This window comes from Hemibagrus wyckioides, linkage group LG20 (genome assembly GCF_019097595.1).
Source record: "Hemibagrus wyckioides isolate EC202008001 linkage group LG20, SWU_Hwy_1.0, whole genome shotgun sequence".
Classification (NCBI taxonomy): domain Eukaryota; kingdom Metazoa; phylum Chordata; class Actinopteri; order Siluriformes; family Bagridae; genus Hemibagrus; species Hemibagrus wyckioides.
In genome coordinates, this window is record NC_080729.1 from 15,033,794 (window position 1) to 15,057,801 (window position 24,008).

Here is a 24,008-nt window from a genome sequence, read left to right on the forward strand (position 1 = left end):
TTTGAGCGAGTTTGACAAGGGCCAAATTGTGATGGCTAGACGACTGGATCAGAACATCTCCAAAACTGCAGCTCTTGTGGGGGTGTTCCCGGTCTGCAGTGGTCAGTATCTATCAAAACTGTCCTTTAAATGGACTTAAAGGATCTGCTGTTAACATCTTGGTGCCAGATACCACAGCACACCTTCAGGGATCTAGTGGAGTCCATGCTTCGACAGGTCAGGGCTGTTTTGGCAGCAAAAGGGGGACCGACACAATGTTAGGCAGGTGGTCATAATCATATAGAAAGCAGCTCAGCAGCCTTTTATACAAAGATCATTTTTATTAGTGGAACTAATCTCCAAAATCTCCAAAATACAATGGACAAATATCAACAGGGAAAAGAACAACATACAACACATGTTTATATGACATTGGGCCAACACAAGTTGCCAGATCAGATTCAGTGCACCTTGGGAATGACTGGGAAAGTCTGTGGAACTGGACTGGAATGCTGAACACTATACATTAAAAAGATTATTCCCCACATTGAACATCAGAATTGGGTAAAATTTAGTGACTAAGATCATGGCATAGTAGTTATAGAAGATGGTCTTGTTTTTGAGTTTTTCAGAAACTGCTGATCTCCTGGGATTTTCATGCACAGCAGGCTCTACAGTTTATACAGAATTGAGAAGAAAAGAAAAAGAAAACATCCTGCAGGCAGAAAGGCCTTGTTGATGAGAGAAACAGGGAAGACAGGGAAGGGTACAGGGACAGGGAAGGGTATAGTCATTCAAATAACCACTGGTAGGCAGAAAAGCATCTCAAAAGAGCTAGAAACAGACATCTGAGGCACAGATACAGTAGGTACAGACTCTAGGACCAGGCAAGACCAGGCAATTGTTTCCTCATTTTAATGTTTGATGTGAATAACCTAAGCTCCTGGCCTGTATCTACATAATTTTATGTGTTGTGCTGCTGCCACGTGATTGGCTGATTGGATAATTGCTTGAATGGGGTAGAGGTCTTCCTATTAAAGTGTACAGGGAGTGATCCATCATTGATCTTTGACTTCTATCATAAATACTTTTATTACTTTCTCTGTATATCACAGCAATCTGTATATGAGCTGAAACACTTGACATATCCTCCTAGAAGACCTAAACAGCAAGAAATCCGAAAGCACTGGCGTTGGATAATTAATCAGTCCAATTATTTTAATATTGAGAGTTAAGATGGCTTTAAATGGTAGCACATTGAAAGTCAATCTCTCATGTAATGTAAGATATAATACATCATTTATTTCAATTCAGGTTTCCTGCACCGGATCGAGACTGGATGCTACTGTTGCCATAGTAACCACAGCCGCTTCCATGGGTATTTTGGAGTTTTCTGTGACCCGTCACTGATGAAATGTTCCTGCTCTTTGTGCTTCAGTGCACTCTACATTTCACACCTGCTCTCCCACAGCAGGCAGCCAACACATACACACACACACACACACACACACACACATGCTGAATTATACAACCACACCCATGCTTTAGCATACCTCTGTAAAAACCAGCTTCCATGATACTGTAATTCTTTTTTCTCTCACTTTCCATTTTGACTCATGAAGGCATTCTGGATTACAAATCCCAGGACACAATCATGGACACAATGACCGCAGAACAATACTAGGATGTCACATGTATAAACAATTAATGTTTGGGTAGCCTGGGAGAAAGCAGGCGCTCTCTTCAGCGTACTAAAAATCCACACACTTCTCTCCATCGCTCAAACACACCCCGTTAGCTCCGAACACGGAATCAGGTACTCATGGGAGTCGTGACCTATTTTTCTGTATGCATTGTTTGCAGGAACAGCCTTTGCTTGTGCTTAGAAAGAAACAGAGCTAGATTTGTGAACATCGAAGCGCTGAATCTTAGGTATGATTGTGGGGGACAAAAAATGATAATGCAGACTTTATTTTTAAAAAAAAGCTTATTTTATTCAAAAGAACCAAGTACAGAAAGTCAGTAAAAGTAGTCATCATAATCAAGCACAACTACAGTGTAGTTCTCTAATATTACACTCTGCAACAGAGTAGATCTTGTGATAATGCTAGCGTGTGCCATAGGTCTAATAGCTTAAAGGTATACTCCAGTGTTTTGTTTTAAAAACCTAACCTTCTTTTATTGCATCTGTAGCCTATGTGTAATTGCCATGACATAGAACAGAACAGTGGAGTCAAAGCTAACCTGTAATGGATGTCTAAGGGCAGTTGATTTGTGTAAAATACCTTCGTCTGGGACGTTTGACCGAGTGCATCACTCCGTCTGTCTGTAGTGACCAGTGCCAACTTCATATTGGTTCTTTCATGAGGGGGAATAATTTGAAACAAAAATAAATTACCAAAGTAATTTGCTTTTGTTAAGTAAACAGAAATCTGCCATTTATACAGTAAGAACAGCAACTATGGCATGAAAGGAGCTTTACTATTAGAGTGTAATCAATACAGTTCAATGGCTGCCCTTAGACTTCTATTCTATGTTCTGTGCTTCAGTTATTCTGGTCTATAATAATGGCACATTCTACACATGCAGTAGAGATTAGGTTTAAAAACACTGATCTATCCCTTTATCCAGCTGAGGACTTGTGCAATCTGTGATTGAAATATGGAAATTCATCTCAGTCAATGAAATGTGCTACAGGTATAAATATTGAATTTCTACAAAGGATTTTGTCAGCATTTTTTTTTTTTTTTACTTGTTCAGTCTGAAGCCTGGACACAAAATATATCACCACCAAAAACACATCAAACTCCTCTGTGAAATGTAGGCTTCGGCTGTAACCTATGTTTAAAACACGATCAAAACGAGGCTTGGTTTCACCCGACGGGAAACGGCGTCGGATAAGACGGGAGTGAATAATACTCAAGGTGAATCTCATAATGGTGTATCTGTACACATACCCTTATCAGCGATCTATTGCTCCTATTTACAAAGAAATTCGACTTGAATGTAAACCGTACAATCACAGGAAAAACAAAGGAAGTGTTACTGGTGTTCATGTGTTCAGTAGTTTCTAACAGTGTAAGTGTGACCTTTCGAGCTGTGAACGGTAACCTCTGATGAAGCGCAGCCCTGGGGGAACGCTGGCTTCCTTTCTCCTGCCGAAGAGGATAAAAAAAAAAAGGTTGACGTACAGAGGACGTGTGCTACCGCGTGTTCTCAACTCTGGAGAGGTGAAGATTTCTCTTGCAATTTTCACCTCTCTCTAAAGTTGCGCCTGAGTCAGTGCTTCCGCCGCACACAGCAATGTGTTGAGCTGTGGCAGGGAAAGACATTCCACACGTTCCACAGCTGTTGCCTGGTTTCCTTTAACAGTAAGCCTTGTTAGCCCATTAACAGACTCCACAGGGGCAGCAAAAACTCCAAAAGACAGATGAAATATTGTCATTCTGATGATAGTATATAAGCAACTTGTTTTAGCCAAGCTTGATTTATATCAAGATCTTCTATAAATGATGGGGATGCATCAATGCCACTTTTCCAGAGAATAAGTACAGGCTCATCGATACAATAGTGATGGTGACATTTACACATTTATCTCAGCAGACGCCCTTATCCAGAGTGACTTAATTTATGTCATTTTATACAACTGAGCAATTGAGGACTGTTCGGGGGACCAGCTGCTTGATGGACCTAGGATTTTAACTCACAACCTTCTAATTAGGAGTCAAACACCTTAACCACTAAGATACCACCTCCCCTGATATGAGTGTCTGGCTGTCAGAAGTGATGGGTTTTACATATGGTGTTAAAACAGGATCATTAATATGGAACACGAGGCAGGTCTGAGTGCGCAAAGCAGCATCAGCGGGTGTGCTCATTAAAAATACCGTGAATTGCAGAAGAGCAGGTGCAAAGAAACCATGAGTATCTTAGTGGTTGCTGAACTGATCTGCATGGGCACTTCCATGCTGCACACTTGTGTGTGTGTGTCTATGTACATACATGTATATATTGCTGTTCTTTTGCTCTAAGACACTGTTTAAACACCACAAGATACTTTATCAGGTTCAGTTGTCCGTCTGTTCCGTGTTGCCAGTTGTTAAAAATCTCCCGACTGCTCTCGTTTTGTACACTAGGCTCATGTTATACAGTATCACATGGTATCAGAGCACTTATGAGTACAAGTATCAGTATTGATGCATCCCTAATTACTGATATCTTAATATTCATTTATCAGGTTATGTTTTTGTCTACAGCAGAGTTAGGGAAGGTACAGTACAAGGATCTACAGCTCGATGGTATGTAGGATATTCTGGGATTAGTGTGTCAGTCCAGCCAAGGCGTTTCTAATAGAGGACAGCAGAAATGAAGAGTTCATAATTCCATTGTTCATGGAAACTCTCTTCTAGTGTTGAGGCCATTCCAAAGATAACCTAATGGAGTATTTGTTGTAAAGGTAAGCAATGCACTGTATGGAAGTCATTCTATGAAACAGTTTTGTGTATAGTCACAAAGGGAGGTGTGTAGTGTCAATGTATTCAAATAACCTACAGCATCGTTTCAGCCATCACATTAATATTCATTTCAATTCCAGCCTGCAGCTTAGCGACACTCCAAACTGTGACTCGGAGCAGATTCAAACCGGTTCATGAAAGATCATTGGCAGCCATTATTAAAATCCACACATAAAACTACACACTTCATCAAATACAAAGCGCTACTGCAAGCTGATCAAGATTAGACCCTGAGTGTATGAACATGTGAGTGGGTGTGTGAGTGTGTCTGACCTAAGCAAAAAGAAGTCCAGGTCTTTGTGTGTGTGTGTGTGTGTGTGTGTGTGTGTGTGTGTGTGTGTGCGTGGGCCAGTGTGTAGCTGTGCATGTTCTCAGAGTGTCTGGACCACCACAGGGAAGAGCAGAGAGAGGTGTTCTGCACCCCGGATGGGGAGCTTGTGGGTGGTGTAATAGTGGATGACCTCTGGAATTGTGTCGAAGGGGGGACTGTTCTCGCCGAGGATGTACTTCCCATCACGCGACTGAGAGAACTTCATATGCATGAAGCCGTGACAGCTCCTAAAGAGACACACCAAAACAAAAAAACACCAACTGGTGAATAATTAAACAGCAAACACAAAAAACAGATGGAGGAGAGAGTCAGAGGAAAAATTTAAAAAACAATGAGGAACAGATGCAAGGCTGACAAGACCTCGCCCCGTAGGCTCATCTCTAAAAATAATCTGTGTGGAATTTGCCTGCAGTTATAAGCAATCGGTTCAGGTGTAAAGTGCTGACTAAGGAAAACAGAAACGTGTGCAAACACGCTTTGAAAAAAAATTTACATAGCTGTTATATAAACATATGAATAAGGAGATGGCTAACATTTAAGCAAATTGCAGACAGTGAGAGGAATTGAGATTCTGAATGTTGGTGCTCATGAGGAGTAGCTTTACAGGATTATCCCTCTCCTGGTGTGTTGACGGCATGGGGAGAGGGAGTGCAGAAGATCGGGGGGGGAGGAGAGAAAAACAGAAAGCAAGGTCAAACGGAGGAAAAAGGAGGGTGGGTAGAAGAAGACAGGGATGGATAGAAAAAAAAATGCTTAACACTAATGATTTTATACACTTAATCTTACTGGGTTATCCAGGGGTCATACAGCTGCTTTTTGTTTTCAAGGATAAGATTGATTTTTACATGGCAACCAGGCACTGAGAATAATGTTATCTCTGAGCTATGTCTGATTAAACTAAGACAGTGAACACTGAGAGTGAGCTTTAAATTAGTGTGTACAGCTCTGGAAAAAAATAAGAGACCATTGCAAAAATAATCAGTTTCTTATGTTTTTTTTCTTCCAGGTTCATGTATAGGTGAGATGAACAGTTTTGTTTCATTTTTTTGTGAAGTGCTGACAATATTTCTCCTAAATTCAAAATATAACTATTGTTATTTCGAGTGTATATTTAAAGGAAATGACAACACATCGTAATAACCCGAGATCATGCAGTATTTGCAGACCTTTAATAACTCAAATAAAACAAAATGCAAATAATTTGTAAACAAATTGTTAATGCTTTGGCTAAATAACATTAAGAAATCAGTATTTGGTGGAATTTGCATGCGTTTTGGCTCCATGCTTTTGGGGAACTTTATACCACTCTTTTTTGCAAAAAAGCAAACATCTCAGCTTTGCTTGATGGTTTGTGACCATCCATCTTCCTCTTGATGACAATCCAGAGGTTTTCGAATAGGATCTGGAGATTGGGCAGTGGTCTCTAATTTTTAATCCAGAGCTGTACATATATAGTAGAACACTTATGTCATGCAACAGCACAGATGTGTCATACGTCATTATATGTCAACTTAGACAAAAAAGTCGTCCGACATCAACGTCAATAAATACAGAGAGAAAAAAGGAGAAAATGTAAAACTGTAATAGACCGTGTCGACATGATCTGAATCTTTTTACCCTTTGTTGAGAGCTTGAGGTTGGGTTTCTCTGCTTGAGCTGTGTCTCAAACTGTGTACTACCATACTAAACAGTACTGCACTACCCCATTGCTGTCATTACTATTTAGGCATACTGTACACTGTAAGCTTGGCACACAGCCATTCATAAAGTATGCAGCACAACCCACATTCCGAAATATTCTTGCAGCATTATTTTTATTTTTTTAAGAAAAGGTTAAAATTCCAGTCTGTAGCTGGAAAAAAAAATTCTTAAATACACGTGTGGGAACCTTGGTTGTCAAAAACAAACGAACAAAAACAACACTAGTTAAAAGCCATCTAGATAAGAGTAGACAAGTAGATAACGTAGGGTCTTTGGATAAGATTAATGATGGTATTATCATACTCATGATCAGTGGACCATAATTATAGCGTTTATGTCTGAGCATAAAAATGCTTTAGTGATAAAAAAGGATGTGCTTCTTTTAATACAGCTGACCTGACGGTCAGTGAACTGACACGGTTTCTCCCAGTTCTACCTGCTAATAAACTTAAAAACATTCATCTGTCAGAGACTACTAATTATGGCACAGTCTGGTGTCAAGAGAAGAACTGCACTCAAGATGTGTCATTTTTCTACCCCCCCCCGCCCATTACTGATGGTACCCTGTGACTGTGGCTTCAGCATCCGTCAGTCTGTATCCTCAATATCATCCATCATGCATATCTAATGTGTGTTGGCCACACATTAACTGGTCACCTTGGACCACAGCTTCTACATAAAACCCTAAGGTACCACTAAATTAGCACAGAACATCTGAGGAACCTAAGCAGCTTTGAAGACATGCTAAAATGGCAGTGCACAATAAAGTACAAAGCAGGGCTTTAGATGAAAGGGCTCCAGATGCTCTTGCCATGTAGTGCTTTGTGAACATCTGGATAGGATTAACTGGTGATTTAGTAGATATGTGTTGATTAACCAGGAATAACACCAGGGGTCTAAGACTTCATGAGTGAATCAATAGAGAAACAAAGACGGCACGAAAAAGACAAAGCTGGCTATTACAGTGAGCATTAAGCACATTAATTGACTGAGTGGGAATATGAGTATGTAACTCTAGCATCTAAAAGGCTGTATATTAGGAGATTTATGAGCATGCCTCTAGCATTACTGTAGTACGAGATGGATGCACACTAAGATGTGTGCTATCTAAAATGAATGTGGAGGAAAATAAAAATAAAGAGATTACCTGAGGGAGAGAGAGTAGTCGTTTCTGCTTGTCTGACTGTTTCTCACCAGGTAACTGCACTCTTTACACAGTGTCAGCAGACTCTCAGCATCGGAGCGTGTCAATGCACCGTGGTACCACCTACAACACACAGACATGTACATTGCAGCCTTAGTTTGGATATCTTACTGAATAATTCTGATGCAAAAACATAAAATAAAAAGCGTGCTGTTTTCCTGAACAAATTATACCAGTAATACAAACAGAAATAATTGCATGTATTTTCAGATCAATGCAAATCTCAAATATTGTTGTGAAAATTCAAAAATTTTAGTCTAGACTAATTATTAGAACTAAAATAGTCAAATTTTAGAAACAAGTCACCCTTTAACGATGCACCGACCAAGCATAAAATTATGACCACCTGCCTAATATTGTGTTGGTCCCCATTTTGCTGCCAAAGCAGCCCTGACCCGTCATGCACTGTGTATTCTGACACATTTCTATCAGTGGTCTCGCCATCACAATTTGGTCCTTGTCAAACTCGCTCAAATCCTTACGCTTGCCCATTTTTCCTGCTTTTAACACATCTTTGAGGACAAAATGTTCCTTCCCACTAACAGGTGCCATGATGAGGAGATAATCAAATGTTATTCATCTCGCCTGTCACTGGTCATAATGTTATGCCTGATCAGTGTATATATAAATAGAATACAACAACACTCCAAGTCTAAGCACCTCCTGTTTTAATTAAAAATTCACAAACCACAACGTTAAAGCATAATTATAAGCATGGCAGAGTCGTAGCCTACTACTGATGAATGAATAAATAATCACAAGTGTTTCTTTTCCCTTGAGACACGGCTTTAGACACACAGTCAGTCACCATGGGAGGAGATAAAGAAACCTAACTGTGGTAATACATACACTTGTTGTTCCAGAGGTAACACAGGGTCCACCCTCTCCCCCAGGATGGTGTGGTGGTCACTGGGTTTGCGCAGACTGGTGGCCTTGCTGGATGGCGGACTGGTTCTGGACGTTCCAGTTCTCCTGTGCTTGTCCGTGTGGGGAAGTGTGGAGCGCTCCCATTCCCCACCATCGAATTGTACTAAAAACACACAGACAAAACAAACCCACCATGTTCGTCCAAGTCAGAAAAAAAACAGACATGTTCAGTTCCTTCAATAGAAAAATGCAAGTTAAGCGGCAATTTCATGACCAAGTAAAGGCATGATGAACACAGGAATGAAGACTACACTGTATTTTATAACAGCAGCAATCAAGACTAATGAACTCTATTATTTTTGATGGATGATCATGTCATCTTTCGCTCTCTCTCATTATAGCTGTTGTTCTTCCTCAGGGCTAAATGGGATGTTCATCTATTCTGACTGACAGTCTATCAGTCAAACTGTATCTGTGTTTTACTTTTAAAACCCTTCTGGCCTCTCTCCTCATTTCTCTCTCTCTCTCTCGCTCACACAGTCTTTAAATTTTCTCTTTCTTTTTTTCTTAAAAAAAAACAAAACGGCACATTCTATCTCCTACTCATCCCCTACTTATTTGAACATCACTGAAACACATGTAACGCATCAATGTTTATTTTTTATATGATGTAGCTGAAACACAACAGGCCATTCCTACCAATTCTATTTAGTTTTATAAATCACTAGATGTTAAATGATTAAGTGTTGTGATTACACATTAATCCAAGAAATGGTGCAGTAACTCTCAGTCCATGAACAGAGCATTCGTACTGCAAAGTCCTTGGACAAGCCCCTTCCTGATCCTGCTGTGACTCATGGCCCTGGAGAACCTTCAGACTGACTCAACACTGATCTGACAGACACATTGTGCCTGCTTTCTGAGCTGAGGGCAGAAGAGCATGCATGGTACTGGTATCTGACCATGTGTCAGACGGTGCTTAGCCAGATTTATTAAGAGCTGTTATGTTTTGGCACGATACTGGCACACTTGCTGTTGCTGTGTCGCATGCTTACTACACCCGAGAGATATGTGGCATGTTAACATCAAGCGATTTTATTGCAAAATAGTTTTGAATATCAAGCTACTTGCACTTGTCGATTTAACCTCCACAGGATGTTCGTAAATAGTGTTATGTGATGGGGGGAAAAAAAAGAGAGCTGCACCTACACGGGATACATGTAAAATTATATAGGGTTTTGATTCACAGGTCCCTTGTATGGCAGAGCTCACCAGCTAATGCCTTAGAGATATTTTCCTTCTTCCACTCCCAGGGCTGGTCATATTCATCTGCAGGTCTCTCATCATCCTGGGGCAATCTACTCTCCCTCTCATCATCCGGGAGACCGGTTCTGTAGTTGCCACGTTCTTCGTATGGGCTGTCGTAGAGCTGCGGGCTCCCCCGAGAGACGGTGCGGCCGTGCTCGGAGATGTGCTGCAGCTCTGCAGGGAAACATAAACCAGTTCATTGGCTTTAAGAATGCCTTTGGGAAATGCGTTTCTTATTAACAGGATGATGTAAACTACCACGACTGACTTAGGCTACAATACATTTTAAATCTACACCTTTTATGCACAATCATCTTTATTTTATTTGAGGCAATAAAGAAACTGTTTAGTAAAAAAAAGTCTATAAATATTACAACAAAACATAACTAATCATTCTTCTAAAGATTTTGTGGAGAATCAGGACTTTCAGAAGCTGTACTGCATTGACAAAAAATCCACTTCAACAACAAAAAAAACAGTTTACAATAGGAAAATCAATATGATTCGATCGATTAGACACCAATTTACAAAAGAAAAGTCTTTCTTCTCAGAATTAACCTGACAACTTGCCAACTTGCTGCAAAAAGCCTTAAATGCACAATTCAAACCTTTACAGCCAACTGAGATAGCCAGTGTTCTCGTAACTCGTGTCTCCCACAGCACCGATTAGTCTCTCCTGAGTAAATGCTTTTTTCCGATAATGCATTTTTGTGCTTGAAATGGCTCCCAGTGTCCCTCCCTGTGCTCTCTGTATAGTTTACACACCTTAGGGCATGCGAAATAGTGAAAGCATCTCACCCGTGATGACTCTCTGGGCCTCGAATGGCTCCATGTAGCTGCTGCTGTTTTCTATGGAACCGGACTCCCAGCCGAGATGGACTCGTGGGTCTGGACGGGCATCGAATGGGTCTGAATAATCAGTGTCTCCCACTGCTGGAGCAGATGGAACAACCTAGGGGAAGCAAGAGAGAAGCAAAGGGAGAGGTTAAGCACTGTCTGCAGACAAAAGATTGATGGGGGAACAGAAGACTATGGGGGTGGGGGTTAAGCGCTGCCTCAGGGTGGCTGATCAACACAAAAGGTAAAAAGAAAAATGCTGTCCTCTGTCTTGGTACTTACACTGCCGTTAACTGGAATTAAAATACCACAATGACTAGGAATACGAGGAGTGCAGCGGCACTGTTAAGTACAGATTACTAACAAAAGAAAAAATAGGAGAGAGATTGATCAGTGTCAAGTGTTTCATGCTGATGTGCTGCTCCAGCGTTCACATTTGCATGATTAATGCTTCTAGGGGTTTACAAGCTCTTTACGTACCTAAGCCTTGTTTTGACCGTCATATCCATAGCAATCTGGTCCCCTTTGGGCGATGTTCATGCAGCTCATGAAAGCTCACGCCCAGTTTTTCATACTTTTTAAATGCTGTGCTTGTTTTAGTGAGTCTACCCTTGCTGCTCATCATTCTCTGCTTCTGCTCTAACAATTCAGCCATGCCTTAGTTCTGATATGCCAGTAAACAGCCTTAGAGAGTAGGTCATTACATGTCTGACTTTACAACCAGCAACGATGCTGCATCGTCTCAAATCAAAACAACAGGCTCATTTGCTACTTTGTGATGAAGGTTTCCCTTCTCACAACTACTAAAGCAAATCCTACTAGGGAGAATTTTTTTTTTTTACTGTGCTGTAGGACCTAGCAATAAGACATAATTTTGATTTCACCGCAATAAACTTTATTAACTTTACCAGAGGCAGCAGATTAGATGTTAAAGATCTGTATTGGAATCTCAGATAATCTAATCTAAAAAGTTTTAATTGTACGTGTGCCCTTTTCAGTATTTTTTTATTTTTAAATGAAAGTAACTAACTTTTCCATCAGCCTGATTAAACCATGCTGGTGGGAGCATCATATTGTAGGGATGCTATTCATTAGCAGGAACTGGGAAACAGGTCAGGGCCTTTTAGGGAAAGAGTGATGGTAATAAATAAAGAGCAATCCTCTAAGTAAACCTATTCCAGTCCGAGAGACTTGAAACTTATTTTCCAATAGGACAGCGACCCTAAGAACAGCTGGAGCTGAGGACCCCTTCCCCTTGACCCCTATAAGAATTCCATGGTTGGGGGTGGGGCCAAGTTTTCTTTCGTTGTAGTTCCAAAGTTATAAGCTTTAATTAAACACAGCAACTTGTCTTGGTTATGCTGATCTTAAACGTTACAATAATTCATGTCAAATTTATATTAAAATCAAGTTGTCCAACCAGGGTAATGATTATAAATTGCAGGGCCTTTGGGCTGACGAGGGGAAAATTGCACACTCTGTTCTAATGTATAAGCAAAACGAGAGTGATTAAGTTTGGGGGGGCGTGGGCAGAAAGATTTAGTACAGCTTGCAAAATTTAAAACAAATCACCCTCTCAGCCTCAATATATCACTACCTTCTAAAGGATAACGACCAAGCAACTCACCATATTGTCAAACTCTCACTATGAAACTGTTCTCACGGTCACTAGATACTAGCCATGGGTCATACATTCAGTCTGGTCAGATTCAAAAGCAAAACAGGAGCCGCGACCTCTAGGTTTTGAAATCAACACGTCTAGCATGTATCTGATCCAACAGAGCCCTTGGACGTATATAAATCCAAACAGCAATGCCAGTTTAAATATATGTGGAGCAAAAACAATTCAGGAAATTCATGTGAGAATGGAATAAAATGAAAACTGAGCTATAAATAAAATGCTATTCCCCTCCTTCCACCCAATCACCCTGGGAAGACCATGGTGGTGGTAGCATCATGTAGTAGAGATGCTTTTCATGAGCATAAACTGGGAAATGGGTCAAGCATGGGGGCAAGCTGGATAGAGCCCAAATCCAGAGCACTCCTAAAAAATGTTCCAGCATGAGGCCACATTTCCACCACAGGAACTTTTTCAGGAACACTGAAAAGTAATTTCATTTAAATGACTCCTTCAGTGTAGGTTTCTATCTGCAGATCAAGAATTACCAGAGGAGAGCTTGCCATATTGGTCACAAGTTTAATAGAATAACTCCAGAATGTTTTGAAGGAGGGACCCTTTAAGCTTAACTAACGAAATGATTACTAAACCAGAGGTGGCACAGAATGACACCAAAGGCAAACATTTTCATAGGCAAAAACGTTTCTAGTGCCTTGTCATTCACAGCAAGAGGCAAAAAAAAAAAAGGCACAAAGAGCGAGCCTGCTTTGTGTGTGTTTGGAGCTGGGGGAGAACAAAAATGTGGACATGAATGGGGACAGTCATGGCTGTATTGTGGCAGTGCAAGTCAGGAACTCGTCCAGGAATCGAGTAGTTCTTGTTTAGTTAAAGTACCCTTTAAGGTCTGAAAATAAAAGGGTTCGACAAGTTTGTTTGAAGTGTGCCTCAAGATCATGCTGTGGACCATGAAAACATTCTCTTACTCTTTATACTCATCTGCATAAAAACACAACAGTGAAATAGACATTTTAGTTAACTGCAGGAAGTATACGTTTGTTAGCATTGGGACTTGATGAATATAGCTCTCTACACTGTTTTATGATAAGGTTTACATGGAATAGACAAAAATTAATTGTGTCTCAAGCATAAATCCCAATTCATAGCATTCTCGATCAAGCAGCCCAGTGAGAAAATAATAAAAGCTCTGACTAAGCAATAATCTTCAGGCATACAGCCAGACACAACACAGCCTGAGCTTCCACGATCAGAGGAAATGCACTGCTGCAGGCTTTTACATCGTGTCTGTTACTAAGCACCTGTTTAAGTGCATGATAAATGTAATTTATAAGCTACATTAAGGCCGAGCTTCAACCTTAATAGCTTTAGTGCACTACCATTAGGCTGATGTATACTTTTGCCCAGGCCATTTTTCACTGAGGAAACTTTCAAAGTACCTCTGCGCTGTCCAATAGGCTGCACAAGGTCAGTCGAAGCAGTGTGATAAATAAGAAAATAAAGGACATACAGGGACATGAGGCTCCTCGAACGAGACGATGCCCAGTGGGACCTTGCAGCGGTTGAATTCCTGAGATTCCACTTTTATCAGTCTGTGCTTAGGAGACACGATCTTGACCTCCATGCCATTGGGAAGAACCGTTCCGAATGCAGGGAATGGGTCAGAGGTACCCAAGCCATTATTCGCTCGGTTCGAGGGTTCATATGGGTCTTCAAAGTCCAGCTCCTTCTGGGCACGGTATGCACGAAGTATCTCGCTCTCTGTGTAATCAGGCTTGGGCGGCTGCGGCGGTCCTTTCCTGCTGCCAAAATTCAAGTAATCTTTCAACCACTTTGCCATGGGTCTGTGCAGAGAGAGAGAGAGAGAGAGAGAGAGAGATTTTTCCAGAGAGTTGTCATCATTTCTACAGGTTAATCACTATGTATTTTTCACATACTTTCTAGTTTATTTCACAGCGCATACTTGTGTTGAAACTGCTGGTATATGTCCAGATAAAGGCTTGTAAAGTCTTGTGTGGCAGTATGAAGGAATAAAACACGACCGGGCGTGCTGCACATAAATCAAAGATGAGGTGATGTGAAGCAGAGGGCTGTTACCACTCTGAAAATGATTATTTCCCAATATTGGCCATTGTCCTGAGGTGCTTTATTCTTCATATACCACAGCAATTTGTCAATTCCAACAACTGTGTGTGTGTTTTTTTTAGTTAGTTCATTCCTTCAACAGCTTCTCTTTATTTTTCACAGACACATAAAGAGCTTGTCATGTTACAGCTTTACCTCACAAGGTTACAAAAACACCAACACGTGAGACGAAAAGAGTTTAATAATCGTCTCCTATCAAGAACTCATCATTTCAACATCGTTTTCATTAAATGTCGAGTGTTTACCGTTGAAGAACGTATGCGTATACAGACAGAAAAAATAAAAATATATGTTAGGACAAAGACATTCATATAAACCTTGCAGCCTGAAACTATTGTCTGCGCTGCGGTATATGAAATAAAAGGAAAACTAGGGTGGTGTAAAATGAATTATTTTCCAGTAACAGCTCAATCATGTTTTGTTCCTTATACAACTGTAGCCTGATTTATCCCCGAGGGTTTTATTCCTCTTATATCACGACAAATTTTTTTTTACTGGTTATAAGTTTTTAATTTATTAGGAAATGATGTGACCTAGTGGCTACTGTTATAGAAAATGAATAAACATCTCCTGACCAATCAGAATCGAGCATGCAACAGCGCTGTGGGAGAAATTTGCATAAAACACAGCTTGCAAATTTCATGAAGAGAAAAGAACCATGTTGTGTAATTCTGTCCTGAACTATAAACCACGAACAATTGACTTTTTAATAATAATAATAATTATAATAATAATAATAATGAAAATAAGAAACAAATCGATCCGAAATGAACCAGACACTGTATATAAACACTGATTTCTCCTCACAAAGCTTGAGTCCTTATCATATGGTTTGATGATCATCAATGGTCAATACCTTTAATGTGTCCGATACATGGATGCCTCAGAACGTCAAACTCCTTCACTTTGTGCTGGTCTATAAGTTATAAAAGAAGGAACAAGGAAAAGAAACTTAGCAAACTATATTGACTTAAAGCCACGAAGGACTACGCCTCCACAGCTCAGCCCAACCCTGTGCATTCTTTCCTTATCGCTATTATGTGTGCATGTTATTTTTCCTTTGACGTTTACTGGATATTTCTTGCCTATATTTTTCCTAAACAGTTAAACAAATCTATACATATATGCATTAGCTAGCAGGCAGAAAGTTTCTCACTGAGTGTTATTAACGCTGCTAGTCTGCTAGGCTAGCCAAACAACTTGGATGTACCTTGACCTGTAATAACAACCATGACCAGAATACCCAACCTTTCCATTGAAAATTTCCTAACCAGTTGAAATTGTTAGAAAAATATCACTCGTAATTTATACTCGTAATATATACACATATTTATCTGTCCAGCAAGCTTGTTAGCAAATAACGTTACATTATTCTCACAGGACCCTCCGTACTAGCCAGCAACAAGCTAGCAGTGGGCACTATTCCTCGAAAGAAATACAAAGACGAAAAACGAGACACAAAAAAATATATAGAGAGAGGGTTTAATAAAGTAATGAACAAATACAGGATATATATTCTACAGATAAAATGTTATTTATTAAACAGTTACAATTAGCAAGCTCGCTTCCAAAATCTAGCGCGAGTCCGCTATTGTGGAAAGGTAGACCTTCCCCCCAGCCTACAATTAGACTACCGTTAGATTTGTGATAAAGACACGGATACTTCATTTACTTACCAGCGATGAATAAAAAAAAAAAATATATATATATATATATATATATATGGAAAAAAAACCTATAAATTAAACATTTTTGAGTGAACTCTGGTATCCATCTATCCGGAGAAGATGAGCGTCTGCCTCTGGTTTAATGAGTAACGCGTTATGGCAGGCAGCTGCTTAACTCCAATAGGCAGGGACTTGTAGGAAAGCCCACAGGCTCGCTTTTGTTCTGAACTGTGTGGCATCTGATAAAATATTCATCACGTTTTCCCAATTTTATGACTTTTATGACTTGCCCATTCCCTTTGTGGGTAGGAAAATAAATGGTATGCGGTGGCGAGGAAATTTCTAATTCCCTAAAGATATACCGCACACTTTTAATAGCTATATAATTTAACACCATCCAGGGCTTTAAGGATCTGAGTGAGTCCAAGTACTAGCACTAGTCTTGAACAGATATCTATATTGTCCTAAAAATAGTACCTTTTCTTTTCACCCTGGGTTACGTCCAACAAGTGGACACCCTTTTGTACCCTTTAATGTGCATTTGCACCAGAAAACTTTGATCTAGTGCATCTTATATTTCATTTCATTCAATTCAATTCGTCCTCATGGTTTGGGTTATGATGGATACAGAGCCTATTTCCAGAAATATTGGGCTTGAGATGAGACTACACCCTAGATACAAACAACTGGCACCTACAGGCAATTTAGCATATGCAATCCACCCCCGGGGGTATGTTTTTGGGAGGTGGGATTAAACCTGAGAACCCAGAGAAAACCCACGCAGAGAGTCCATGTTGAGTAAGGTCGAATAAATCATAATGGATTTTGAGATTTATACAGAATCATAATCTTCTTGTGCAATACACACATCAAATAAAATGTGTTATGCAACAAAGAGGACAGACTGATCTGGTATTAACCTTTGAGACGTGGGATATTTCCACAGAAGACGGCGCTGTGTCAGGAACGAAAAGTGGTGACATTAAGACTCTAGGGGAATACCTAGAGATTTTGTAATGAATTATTGACATGAACATTTATGCACAGGGCAGATGCTTTTATCCAAAGTGACTAAGCATACAGCTGAGCAGGTCAGGGGTAAGGACCTTGCTTAAAGCTCCATGGTATCCCTGGGATTTGAATGCTGATCAATACATCAGGAAGGTCACCCAAGTGTTAATATTCACTGCTCAGAAGCTGAAACACGGGCTAGACATGTGAGAAAGGCTGTCTATACTTTAATATGAGATGTATATTTTTCCACAATATCATCATGTACAATGACATTTCCAGGAGCACCATTGGAAGTCAATCTAAAATCCATGTGTCTGTGAACGTATTTCTTGAGACTGTCCTTGCACAGTTCAAATCAGACATGGTTTCCATCACCATGATTGGACTAGTCGGAGTTGCTGTCGTCGCTGTCCGAGTACGCCCCCAGCAGGCTGAGAGAGGAACCATTCTGAACTGTAGCTGTTTGGCTGCTGCTTGCAGTGGCTTTCGCTTTGGCAGGATTTGGATCTGAATAGTAGAGGGAGTGGGAAAAAGAATAGGGGAAGAGACACTGGCATAAATTAAGAGTAATTATTAAATGCTTCACAACAGTGTGATGCTGGGAGGTGTATATTTAAAGCAGTGGTTTTCAAAGTGGGGCCTGGTGACTGCCAGAGATTCGTGAAACATACCCTAGGGGCTGCTAGTGTTTTGTTTTTGGCTACTGTGGTGGAAATAACAACCCACCATTATCAAAGCTGTAATCTGAATTACTGAGCTTTTACAGTTATTATCCTGATTGAGTGGTCATATGAATGGAATGGGTTTGAATTCAATTCAATCTTTAATTTAGACCTAATGTGTTCTGTCAGTGGAAATTTAAAGGATAGAAAATACTCTATGGTTACAAAGCATAAACAGAATATTACTGTACAAAATGGATTGGGTTAAAAAATTAAAATCTGTACTTAGAGGATCCATTTTTGAGTAGCCCTTGATTAATACAATTTTGATTTTCAGAAAATACATATAAAATCTGTTTTAAAAATACACATGCACATGATTCTGTCTCAAATAGGTGCTTTGACATAAAAATTCGAAATCTAATGAGCTCACATCGCACAAAAAATACAGTTTTCTGTCAAGACTTTCCGTCAATAAACTACCTTGACGGACCACTCGCCTTTAAAATGCAGGAAAGTGGACAGAATCTATGTGGATATCTACAGAGTACTGAGTCATTTTGGCCAGTGTAAAGTCAAATTACAATTTAAACAGGAATGTTTCAAACTATATAAAAGATTTTAAGAATACATTCTTTCTTTTCATATACAGTAGGTTTTGTTTGTCCAAAAAGTTGTGGACACCTGACCATCACCCATATGTGGTTATGTTGCCACAAAGTGTATAGAATATCTTTGTACATTGTAGCTTTAAGATTTCTATTCACAGCAAAATAGAGGCTCAAACCTGTAAAGGAAAACGAGTGTCCTGCACAGAGCTCTGACCTCAAACCCTACTGAACACCTTTTGGATAAACTTGGAACACCGACCGCACCCCAGATCTCCTCGCCTGACATCAGTGCCTGATCTCACTAATGCTTTTGTGGCTGAATAAGCACAAATCCCCACAGCCAAACTATTAAATCTAGTGGAAGGCCTTCCCAGAAGAGTGGAGCTTATTATTAACAGCAAAGCAGACTATGCCTATGGAATGGGATGTTCAAGAAACACATGGGTGTGATGGTAGTGTCCACATACTTTTGGCCATATGCATTAAGACAGCAAATTTTCCCTGTACAAAACAGCAGTTATTAGAATGAAAAAAAGATGTTAGGGCTGCCTACATTTTTGGTAGTAGTAATAATAATAATAATAATAATAAATCAGATGCTCATAATAAAGACATTAACTGTATGTGTAGCTGTAATTTTACTTCCACTATAGTTCTCTCGCAACATTTCATGCTTTCATGTGATTAAAAAAAATTGTGGAGACTCTACCAGTCTGAGCTCCAGCTGTGGGCTGCTGTGCTGTAACTGTTGCTGCAGGCTTCCTCCTCACTACAAGTGACCCTAGCGCACTTCTTCCTCCTAACCCGCCCACGCTCTTTTCCCAGCTCTCCACTTTCTGCCGCTTTACTCCAGACGAAGTGGCACCCTGTGGAGACAGAGGAAAGGTACATAATGACATGAGTCAGTAAGACAGAAATTGAAAGCTGGCTAAAAAACACGTTTTCCACTTCAGTGAAAGCACAATGTACTGAAGTGAAAGGTTAAATCAGCAGGGGGCCAGTAATAAAAAATGACCAGCAATGAAATTATAGGAAAAGAATCAACAATGGGGTGACGCGACACGGCCGAATATTTTATAACAGCGCACCCAGAAGTGTTCTGTGACGGGGGGCAAGGTCGAGTGGTCAAGAGAAGGCGTGTGGAACCTGCAGGTAACCTGTGAGGATATTCCCCCCCCGAGTGGGTGAGTAGAACACAAACAGACAAAAGATAAGGACTCTCCAAAGAGGATGGCAGCATAAGGTCCCTTATGCTGGATAAATTTGGTAAAGAAAATCCAATAGTTTTTCAGATGGTAAATAAGTAGAGATGTTTCTAGGGTCACTTTAATATTATTATAAAGGTTATTTTAATAGCTTATGTTATTATAGTGAAGAAATCATGATGTGAAAATAACTGCAAGTGCATTTGGAAGTTAAGTTTTAGGCTTGGCCTCTGTACCTTCGTATCCATTTCTCTGTCTGTAGTCAGGATGTCTGTGGGGTTCTCAGCAGAGTGTCTTTTCTCCTGCTCTTTTCCGTTTTCTTGCTCCTGATCAGAATCAGAGTCAGAGTCCCTAAGCCTTTTCACCAAGGCCCTCTCCAGCATTTCACTAAAGGGGAGATACACATAGAGAAACAGAGAGAGAGAGAGAGAGAGATCATTTTATGGTTGGTACACCAATGATAGATATCTCAAAAATAAGTATATCTATGCATTTATCTTATACACACTTAGTTTCTCTCTCATCCTCCTCCTGCTCTCTCTCCTTCTGTCTCTTCTCCAGCTCCCTGTACTGCTGCAGCATGGACTCAAAGTCCACCTGAGCCTGCCGCTGATTCAGCTCCTTCAGTTCCTGCAGGTTCTCCAGAACTTCCATCTCCAGCTTCGAGTCCCTTGTGCGGTTCTCCAAAACCTTGGAAAAAACATCGGAGCATTTAGGCAGGTGAAAAATTCTCTGCATCTAAATTTGGGGGAAAATTAACTAGATGCCCAGGAATTGAGTGGTACTGTTAGCAGAAGTGACACTCGTATCCCTCATCACATCTGGTCTACTGTGGAAAAACTAATTGACTTAAAATACTGGATTTGAAGGACTACGTGCCAAATTTGCGCAGCAATGATGAGACAGTCTGCCAGGGGCATTATTCAACGTTACCTTCATAGGATTATTTAACTCCTCCTCCTCTCTCTCCAACTGGATTTTCTTCTCTTCTTCTTCGAGCAGCTTCTCAGCTTGAAAGTTTCGTGTCGCACCATGTTCCATAGCGTAATCAGTGTTTTCTGGGTCGGTCTGGTTGAGGAAAGAAGACAAAGGAAATGAAGAACATTGCATAATATCTGGCTCAAAAGAATTCATCCGTCTACTGAAATATTAGCTGTGCGAATAACAGAGGCTAATGATAACAAGACCGATCAGAATTGGCACCGTGAACAAATTACCTTAAACGTTATTTCCGCCAGACACCTTGTGCATTTGATATAAAATCGGAAGATGGGCAGCCCCAGATACAGCTCATTCTGTACCGTCTCTTTGCGAGCATTAAACTTCTTCCCTTTGTAAATGTACTCTCCACATGTCTTACACCTGAAAGAAACATATCATTTAGGATTATAACCATCTCTACACACACACACCACATGGTGCCAGTGCAGTATATTAATGCAGGAATAGACAGAAACTTATACATATATCAAGACACCTACCTCATGTTAAACGGTGCCATCAATCTAACCACATACTGACGATCTTTAGGCAGTTTCAGTTTAGGGATTTTGGATGGATCAAAATCCGGGGGGTAGTATTTCTAGAAAAAAGAGAAAAAAAATAAAAGTGAAACTTTGTTTAATAGGTTTTGAAATACAGTTTTCATTTTTTTTTTTCTAAAACTAACCATTTAACCAAAGAAAACATCCCTTTTTATAATTAACATCTGATCTTCAAAGTTTATTTATTTAATTTTTTAGTAATAAAATAATTTCATTTGATTTTTTTTTTTTAGGTTCCGTGTTCTTTCATGGACATGTTGGTCTATTTACATTACCCACAATGCCATTTGACCACAGTCCATGCTTCTACAGTGTGTGACTGATGCAGCAGAGCTTTAGACCATTAGTCTGTCCAGCTCTGATCAGGTCAGCCATCAAAACTTCATCTTTCATGCTGATACCACCAAGATACTTGCCTCTCATAGTCCATGCCTCTACAGTGTGTGACTGATGCAGCAGAGCTTTAGACCATTTGTCTGTCCAGCTCTGATCAGGTTAATCAGGTCAGCCATCAAAACTTTTATCTTTCATGCTGATACCACCACGACACTTGCATCTCATAAACTGGCCAAGAAGAGTTTCCTCATCATGGTTGTGTTGCATTCTGGGATTTGGAACCCAACACATGCTGGATCCATTGTTTCTACAATTGTCTTGTAATATTTGGCATTTATCAGATATGTTTAAGATACTACACTAGCCATGTCCCCCCTGTGACGTCATCACGGGACGCAAACGCTAACATCTCGCAGGAATATTAAAAAATACAGGACCAACCAACACCTTAGCACTGGAATCACAACACACTCCACAAATATAAATATATTAAAATGTGTTTCAGGGTAGAGTTTTACTTTGCTAGCTAGCTACACGTCTTCTTGCTAGCTAGCCGGCTAAATTAAGCTAACAGAATAGCTAACAGATAATACAAAAAAATATATAGGATTAAAAGCTTTTTCTAGCTTTAGCAGCCAGCATGACGATTTTTTTTTCTCAACAAAGCAATGAAGATATGATTTAAGTAACTTACGTTTAAGACTTTTCTTTCCGACATGTTTGGCTCTGTTTAATACACAGGAACTCAATAATAAAGATTCCGACTTGGGCCGCGTTTCAAATCGCAGTCTGATCCCTACTTAAGTGCACTTCTCTCTGTTTATTATCATAAGGTTTTCGCGTTCTATAAAGTGTACTAAAAGCTTTAATTAAGGAGATTTGGGATTCAGTCTCACTTCCGCCACATTCTTACTCGCCTACAGATGTTATATATAACGCCTTGAATTTGGTTATGAGTGCCACCTATTGGAGGGGAAGGGAATAGCAAGGATAGTTTGTGTGCTTGGTAAGAGTCAGAAGAGGGGGCAATTACACCACTATGCTTGTTCTTTGCCTATTATACCCCAAAACCATGAGTATTAATATGGACTTGGTTCCCACCCCACTCTTCTGGGAATTCTGTCTATTAATGTGGCTGTGGGGATTTGAGCTCAATCCCACACAAGAGCATTAGTGAGATCAGGTGATGTTGGGTGAGATGGCATGGAGCACAGTAGGTGTTTCAGTTCACTTTAGAGGTGTTCAGTGGGGTTAATGTCAGAGCTCCATGCATGTCACTCAAGTTCTTCCACTCCAACCGTGCCTTCATGGAGCTCACTTTGTGCACAGAGGCATTGTCATGCAGGAACAGGTTCAAGCCTTTTAGTTCCACTGAAGGGAAACTTAAATGTACACTATATTGCCAAAAGTTTTGGGACACCACTCCAAATCATTGAATTCATGGGGGTTGGGCTTGGCCCCTTAGTTCCAGTGAAAGGAACTCTTAATGCTTCAGCTTCATACCAAGACATTTTGGACAATTTCATGTTCCCAACTTTGTGGGAACAGTTTGGGGATGACCCCTTCCTGTTCCAACATGACTGTACACCAGTGCACAAAGCAAGGTCCATAAAGACATGGATGAGTGAGTTTGGTGTGGAGGAACTGGACTGGCCTGCACAGAGTCCTGACCTCAACCTGATAGAAAACCTGTAGGATGAATTAGAGCGGAGACCGCGAGCCAGGCCTTCTCGTCCAACATCAGTGCCTGACCTCACAAATGCACTTCTAGTGGAATGGTCAACAAATTTCCCATAAACACACTCCTAAACCTTGTAGAAAGCCTTCCCAGAAGAGTTGAAGCTGTTATAGCTGCAAAGGGCGGGACAACTCCATATTACATTCATGTGCATGTAAAGGCAGATGTCCCAAAACTTTTGGCAATATAGTGTATCTCATATATATAGACATTCTGTACAGGTGTGTGCTTCCAAATATGTTTAAGGAAGAACCACACATGGGTGTGATGGTCAGGCGTCCACAAACCTGTGGCCATGAGTATGATTAGGATTCTTTTATCCATTCTCATCACCTCTCTTTACATTAGTAAGTTAAGACAGAAGTGAAACAAAGTCTATAGAGTATGACTACTTGTAATAACAAATTAAACAAAAATAAGAGTTTAAATATAGGCTCTATAATAATGTTACGATCTGGGGGAAAAAATAAATGCTGGCCTATGTTAAGTGTTGTTAAAATCTGAAATATGATAAAAACGCTGTTTTAAATCTGGATGTTCATATTGCATGAATAGAGCAACTATATATTTTCATTTTAATAATATATTTTTTTAATACACAATATACTCTGTGAATGACAGGAATGTAATAATAAATGCAATCTTCATTATACACCCATACTCTTTTCCCAAAATGTTTGAGATACAGATATAACCTGAGATAATTTAAGAG

General features: G+C 40.0%; 2 protein-coding genes across 2 annotated transcripts; both read right to left on the bottom strand.

Moving 5' to 3' along the window:
* Positions 1–1,951: 1,951 nt before the first annotated feature.
* On the bottom strand, positions 1,952–16,339 carry shda (Src homology 2 domain containing transforming protein D, a). The gene is made up of 8 exons (XM_058418514.1): positions 16,196–16,339; positions 15,376–15,435; positions 13,885–14,218; positions 10,703–10,856; positions 9,869–10,078; positions 8,579–8,759; positions 7,673–7,792; positions 1,952–5,051 (listed from the first exon to the last, which is right to left on the bottom strand). The coding sequence occupies exons 3-8, from the start codon at positions 14,212–14,214 to the stop codon at positions 4,865–4,867; spliced, it is 1,182 nt and encodes a 393-aa protein (XP_058274497.1). The 5' UTR covers positions 14,215–14,218; positions 15,376–15,435; positions 16,196–16,339; the 3' UTR covers positions 1,952–4,864.
* Positions 15,983–22,484, bottom strand: yju2 (YJU2 splicing factor homolog). Its single transcript, XM_058418515.1, has 8 exons — positions 22,253–22,484; positions 21,160–21,260; positions 20,896–21,040; positions 20,612–20,746; positions 20,187–20,368; positions 19,915–20,065; positions 19,183–19,339; positions 15,983–17,707 (listed from the first exon to the last, which is right to left on the bottom strand). The coding sequence occupies exons 1-8, from the start codon at positions 22,274–22,276 to the stop codon at positions 17,586–17,588; spliced, it is 1,017 nt and encodes a 338-aa protein (XP_058274498.1). The 5' UTR covers positions 22,277–22,484; the 3' UTR covers positions 15,983–17,585.
* Positions 22,485–24,008: the final 1,524 nt, after the last annotated feature.